At 34.0% G+C, this 6,067-nt stretch overlaps 1 protein-coding gene across 1 annotated transcript; it reads right to left on the reverse strand.

Moving 5' to 3' along the window:
• Positions 1-406: 406 nt before the first annotated feature.
• On the reverse strand, positions 407-5,333 carry pex10 (peroxisomal biogenesis factor 10). Its single transcript, XM_073819677.1, has 6 exons — positions 5,102-5,333; positions 3,721-3,801; positions 3,218-3,618; positions 1,605-1,777; positions 772-904; positions 407-682 (listed from the first exon to the last, which is right to left on the reverse strand). The coding sequence occupies exons 1-6, from the start codon at positions 5,211-5,213 to the stop codon at positions 614-616; spliced, it is 969 nt and encodes a 322-aa protein (XP_073675778.1). The 5' UTR covers positions 5,214-5,333; the 3' UTR covers positions 407-613.
• Positions 5,334-6,067: the final 734 nt, after the last annotated feature.

Consider the following 6,067-nt stretch of genomic DNA (forward strand, 5'->3'; position numbering starts at 1 on the left):
TTACTGTAAGAACTGATCTGAATGGTTGATAACTAGCCCAAATTCAAGTCCATTCTCGAGTCTCTATGACAGTATTATCTCTACACTTATAAGTCTATACAATCTTTCACCTGCTTCTTTGTTTCATCATATTTTTAGGTGAAAATCTTAAGTCTGCTTACTAAGAAGTGCAAAAACACACCATTCATCAAACTGCAATAATGTGCACAAAACTTTACACTTTTACCATTTTAGTTACACAGATTAAAGTTCTTTTATTTGAGACCCACCGAGGAACCACTTGTGGAAACTTCTAATAGCTCATTTTAAAAAATGACCTATGCAAAGTAGACTGTCTCATTTTTTTTATGCATTTCATGGATAATGAAACCAATGTAAAACTGTGTGAAGCAAAGACAAACACCAATTTCTGTAAAAATATTTAAAAGTTTTAGTTTATTTGAGTAATGTTACAATTACCATACAATAATCTGCATAATCAAGAAATTAAATTGCAAAACAAATTACAGTAAGAAATTTATATTCTTTGTCTATTTTGTACAAAATACACAATGCCATTTCCAACACTAACGCAAACACAGTTCAATTCTGTTAGTCTTGATCAACCCACGGCCTACTTGTAGTTTCTCAGATAAACCAATCTGTGAGGCTGGAATTTCTCTCGACACAGCGGGCATTCGGTCTACAAAAAGAACAACAAAGAAAATCACCGATCAGACATGAGTAATGTTGAACTTTACACCAATGCATTATGTTATATAAAAGTCTTGCCTTGGTATTGCACCACTCAGTAATGCACTCCCAGCAGAAGAGATGACCACAGGGAGTGCTGCTGGTGTTCCTGCGCTCCTCCAAACACAAGATACAGCGCGCAGAACGAGACGATGACTGACTGACCGGATGACTGAAAGGAAAAACACTGTACTGAATAATAGAAGATAAATCTAGAGTATTACGAAACCTCCCCTCATAATGTCACAAGAGTTACCAAAAAACTACTGCAAAAAAGGGAAGAAAAATAAATTAATATTTTGTGCCAAGTCATCCAAATGCAATATTTGAATCCATTCTGTTTTAACATTCTGTTTTAACATATTTATACACTTTTGCTTTAATAACTCAAAAATGTGAAAAAGTGATGCAACCATCGAGTAAAAGTAATAACTTTCAAACACAAGTTTGCTCTTTTGGGGGGTTATAGAAAAGGTTGCAGTTTCTTATTTTTTATATGCTTACTTATGATAACACACAATGATTTATGGATTGTTGACCTGTTTTATGGAGTTCTTGTAAAATGAGAAATAGCTTCCTGGTATTATGGGTACACCACACTGACCTTAATTATGATCTTAGGACACCTATTTTATTTTTATTTTTTTATGTGACCCTAAATACAAACATACCTACATACATTATATATTTCTAAATATAACTTTTTAAATATAAAGTTATATTACGACACGGACCCACAAAAGAACAGAGAGAAACAGTGGAAAGAACAAGCCTTAGGGCACTACATGTCTCCCTTTGTATTAAAGAAGTGTGTTTATGAAAAAGCCGAGAAGCATTTGTCAAATGTAGGCCATGATTGTATAGAGCGCTACCTGGGGAGCAGGTTTCTGTGCTGTTTCCACTCCTGTCGAGCTCTCCGTCTCTGCCTGAGGTTGTTAAACTGCAGTGTGAGAGTGATGCCCAGCTGCAGAAGAGAAAGAGCCCCCAGCAGACGGTAACTGTTACTGATCCGAGGGTCATCGCCAACAACGTTTCCCACTCTCAGCTAAAGAAAACACATTCACACAGTCACAGATAAAAAAAATTATAATGTTTTATAACTGCCTGAATTAATTATGAGTTACAGTAGGAATATGTATTATTAAAGCGTTTATTATCACACTAACTGTCAATATGTCTGAATAATAAGATGTATAAAAGTGCATTCAAATGGTTTATGAATCATTTACTAACACTTTCTAAATGATCTCATGAACCACTTACAACTACTAACTAACCAGTTTGTAAATAATGTAATGCTTAATTTTGAAATGATTAACTGATCCTTAATAAATTATGAAAATACAATTATTAAGCATATTATACAGATACTTATAAAGCAAGAATAGAGCATTCATAGCTGTATTTATGAATTGCTTACAAATGTCTATTAATGTAGGAATAATGTTTTATAAATGATTAATTAACTATTTACCAATGCTTAACCAATGACTCATAGTGTGTAGTTATTATAACGTGTTACCACTAATGGGAACAACATTAATTAACATTAACTAAGAATGAACAATACAGTTACTAATACATTATTAAAATAAAAAAGTAGTTTGTTAACATTAGTTAATGCACTGTGAACTAACACGAACAAAGATTAATAAGTAGTGTAATAATTTATTGTTGATTTTTTGTTCATGTTACTTAATACATCAAATAATGTTAACAAATGAACCTTTTTGTACATTTTTACCAAAAATTATTATTATTTATTATTTAGTGCCTTAGCGTGTACTGAAGTACCATGGTATTTTGCTCTTATACAGTACTTTTTTGTTGGAAGGAATGAAACATATGTGACCCTGGACCACAAAACTATTCATAAGGGTCTTTTAAAATTAATAAATAATCTTTCCATTGATGTATGGTTTATTAGGATAGGACAATATTTGGTAAAGATACAACTATTTGAAGGTCTGGAACCTGAGGGTGTAAAAAAAAAATCTAAATAAATAAGAAAGAAATTTAAAGAAAATTATGTTTTTTGAGTAAAACATTTCAGGATTTCTCTCCATATAGTGGACTTCTATGGTGCCCCCGAGTTTGAACGTTCAAAATGAAGCTTCAAACGGATCTAAACGATCACATCCAAGGAAAGAAGGGTCTTAATTTGGAAAAAAAAAGCTGCATTTAAACTGCATTTCGGAACAAACTGGTACAAACTCAGGGGCACCAGAGAAGTCCATTATATGGAGGGAATACCTGATTTTTTTTACTCAAAAAACACCATTTCTTTACGACTGAAGAAAGAAAGACATGAACATCTTGGATGACAAGGGGGTGAGTACAATATCTGTAAATTTTTGTTCTGAAAGTGAACTACTCCTTTAAGACTGGTTTTGTGGTAGAAGGTCACATATATCCTCTGCTGTATAATTGTGCTTTATTAATACAACATTACTGACTGTATAATAGTTGAAGAAGAAACACTTACATAACTAACACCTGAAGCTCTTTTTCCAATGTGATAAAAGGCTCCGGTGATGTAAAAGACGGCCACATGTAGCCGGTACAGCAGTGTGAATCCCTGCTGCAGGGCAAATACGAGCGGAATCAAAGACTTCCTCTGAGACTCCGTCAGCATCCCTACAGCTCTCTGAATCCACAGCCGCACATGTGATAACGGCCTCCACGTTCTGCTCGCCTGCTGCTGCGAGTTCTGAGGTGCTTCTGCTTCCAATTCATTCTCAATGCAGATCAAGACCTTGTCCAAAAGATAAGGCGCAAACGTGTGGAAGAAGATGAGCGCGGTTCTGCGCATCCGTGAGGGGATTCTTCTCTTGCTGGGGTCCACCTGGATGATGCTGACATACTCCTCGCCCAGCGTCTGATATCCTTTAATGGAATAGAGCAAAAAACAAGACTCTCAAATACAGCAAACACTCATATGAGGAACACAACATCACTGCTGCAATACAAGACAAGACAATAACTTACCAGATAAAGTTGTTAAGACATAGTACGTCAGATCAGACAGTAGTTCAATTTCCTTTCTCCACTGGAGCCAACGTCTGGAACCTCAAGGATGAAAATAAAAACACAAATCTGTAAACAAACTGCTCTATTTAAGGGATACAGAATGGAAAACAGGATCTATTCCAAGAATTTAGAATATAATACTACTCTTTTTAATTAATTTTGATTAATTAATTAGCTTTTAATTTTATGTTTTAGTTTTTTGTGCTTTTGTAGTTTTTATTAGTTTTTTGTTTGAAATATATATATATATATATATATATATATATATATATATATATATATATATATATATACACACACACACAGTTGAATTTATAAAAATGACCCGGATCAAAAGTTTACATACACTTATTTTTTTATACTGTGTTGTTACCTGAATGATCCACAACTGTGTTTTTTTGTTTAGTGATAGTTGTTTATGAGTCCCTTGTTTGTCCTGAACAGTTAAACTGCTCACTGTTCTTCAGAAAAATCCTTCAGTTCCCACAGCCATAAGGATTCCAAGAATAATTTTGTACAGGATTCTTATAAAAAATTCTATAATACTTTGGAACTGTTCCTATAGGATTTCGATAGGAATATTCTAATAGGATAAAACATTAATATTCTGTAGGATCATTCCTATTGGATTTTTTTATGGGATCAAATTGGATGCTTGTTCATGTCTTTATGGGAACTCTGTTTTTATCTAAAGATGCACTTTTCCACTAATCTTGTTTTACTAACAAACAGTACTTGCAGTTTGCTGTTTACATCACCCTGATGTAGACTTTGTGTATTGTATGTTGTTTGTCAAAATTTCTTGAAGCATTCTAATAAGAAACTTAGAATATTTTGAGACCTTTCCTAAAGGATTTCGATAGGAATAGTCTTAGGATTCTTCAAAATTCTTGAAAGATGCTTTAAAATAAAACAGGATCCCATTAAAACTCTGTAGAAATTATCCTACAGGATATTTGCGTATTGTCCAATAAGAAAATCCTAAAAGTCAATTCCAAATGGAATCCTTTAGGAACGGTTCCAAAATATGATAGAAATTCGAATTGGAATCCTTTAGGATTTTTTGACAAGGCAAATAAGAAAATTGTACACATCTCATTTTGTTCATAAGTTTTCACCCCCAGCATCGTGTTTCCTTCTGAAACATCAGTGAGGTTTGAACCTTCTGTAAAAGTTGCATATGATATAATGTAACAGTTAATTTGGTGTCATGGTTTTTATGTCACACCTATATCATATTAGTATAATCCGCCAAAATTATATGTTACTCTCTCTGTTTGCAAATGGCAATTTAAATAAGCAAAACTCATGCATTGAAGTGTGTTTGGGAGTGATTTACCAGCAAATGTGTGGAAGAGCTCATTGGCGTTGTTCGTCAGGTTGTTCTGGTAGTACTCATCCTTCTGACTCGAGCGGATCAGCTGCGGCTGGTTGGCGGGAACTAGAGGCATTGCTCAGTTCGAAAACTCTTAGGAAGTGTATTTACCAGCAATTTATCTAATTCATAATACAAAAACGTACATTTATGAATCTATTTACTGGTGTAGGTCACTCTGCTAACTGTGCATGCTTCTAACATTTCCGTGTTTAGTCATGTGACGCTCAAACGAGCCATCCATTGGCTGGTTGGTAACAGAGGCTTTGCTGATTTGAGATCAGTTTCGCGGATGCAGTCTACAATGACAAAATCGCCTTATTACTGAGCTGAGTTCAGTATCACGTCTAATGCTCGCTCACCAGACAGTGACCGACGCGCAAACGATTAAATTGAACTGATCACTTTAGGAAATGATTTACTACAGTCTATGCTTTAGAACAATAATGAGGACATCTGCTGGTCAAAACCAATGTAAATGCAGTTATGATCCTAAATGAAAATACACATCTGAAACTTGAAGTTGAAGACATACGTGAGTCTTAAGTAATTCCATTTAGTCCATTCCATTTAGTTTTGCATTAATTCATTGTATTTTTATTCATTTCTTTTAAAATGTGTCCCTAAATCACAATGCTAGTAAGTAGCACGGGTATATTTGTAGCAATAGCCAAAATTACATTGTATGGGTCAAAATGATCGATTTTTCTTTTATGCCACAAAACATTAGGATGAAAAGTAAAGGATGTTCCATGAAGATATTTTGTAAATTTCCTAGCATAATTATATCAAAACTTATTTTTTGATTAGTAATATGCATTGCTAAGAACTTTATTTGGACAACTTTAAAGGCGATTTGATCAATATTTTGATTTTTGTTGCACCCTCAGATTCCAGATTTTCAAACAGTTGTATCTTGGCCAATTTGTC

Source organism: Garra rufa, chromosome 15, assembly GCF_049309525.1.
Source record: "Garra rufa chromosome 15, GarRuf1.0, whole genome shotgun sequence".
NCBI lineage: Eukaryota > Metazoa > Chordata > Actinopteri > Cypriniformes > Cyprinidae > Garra > Garra rufa.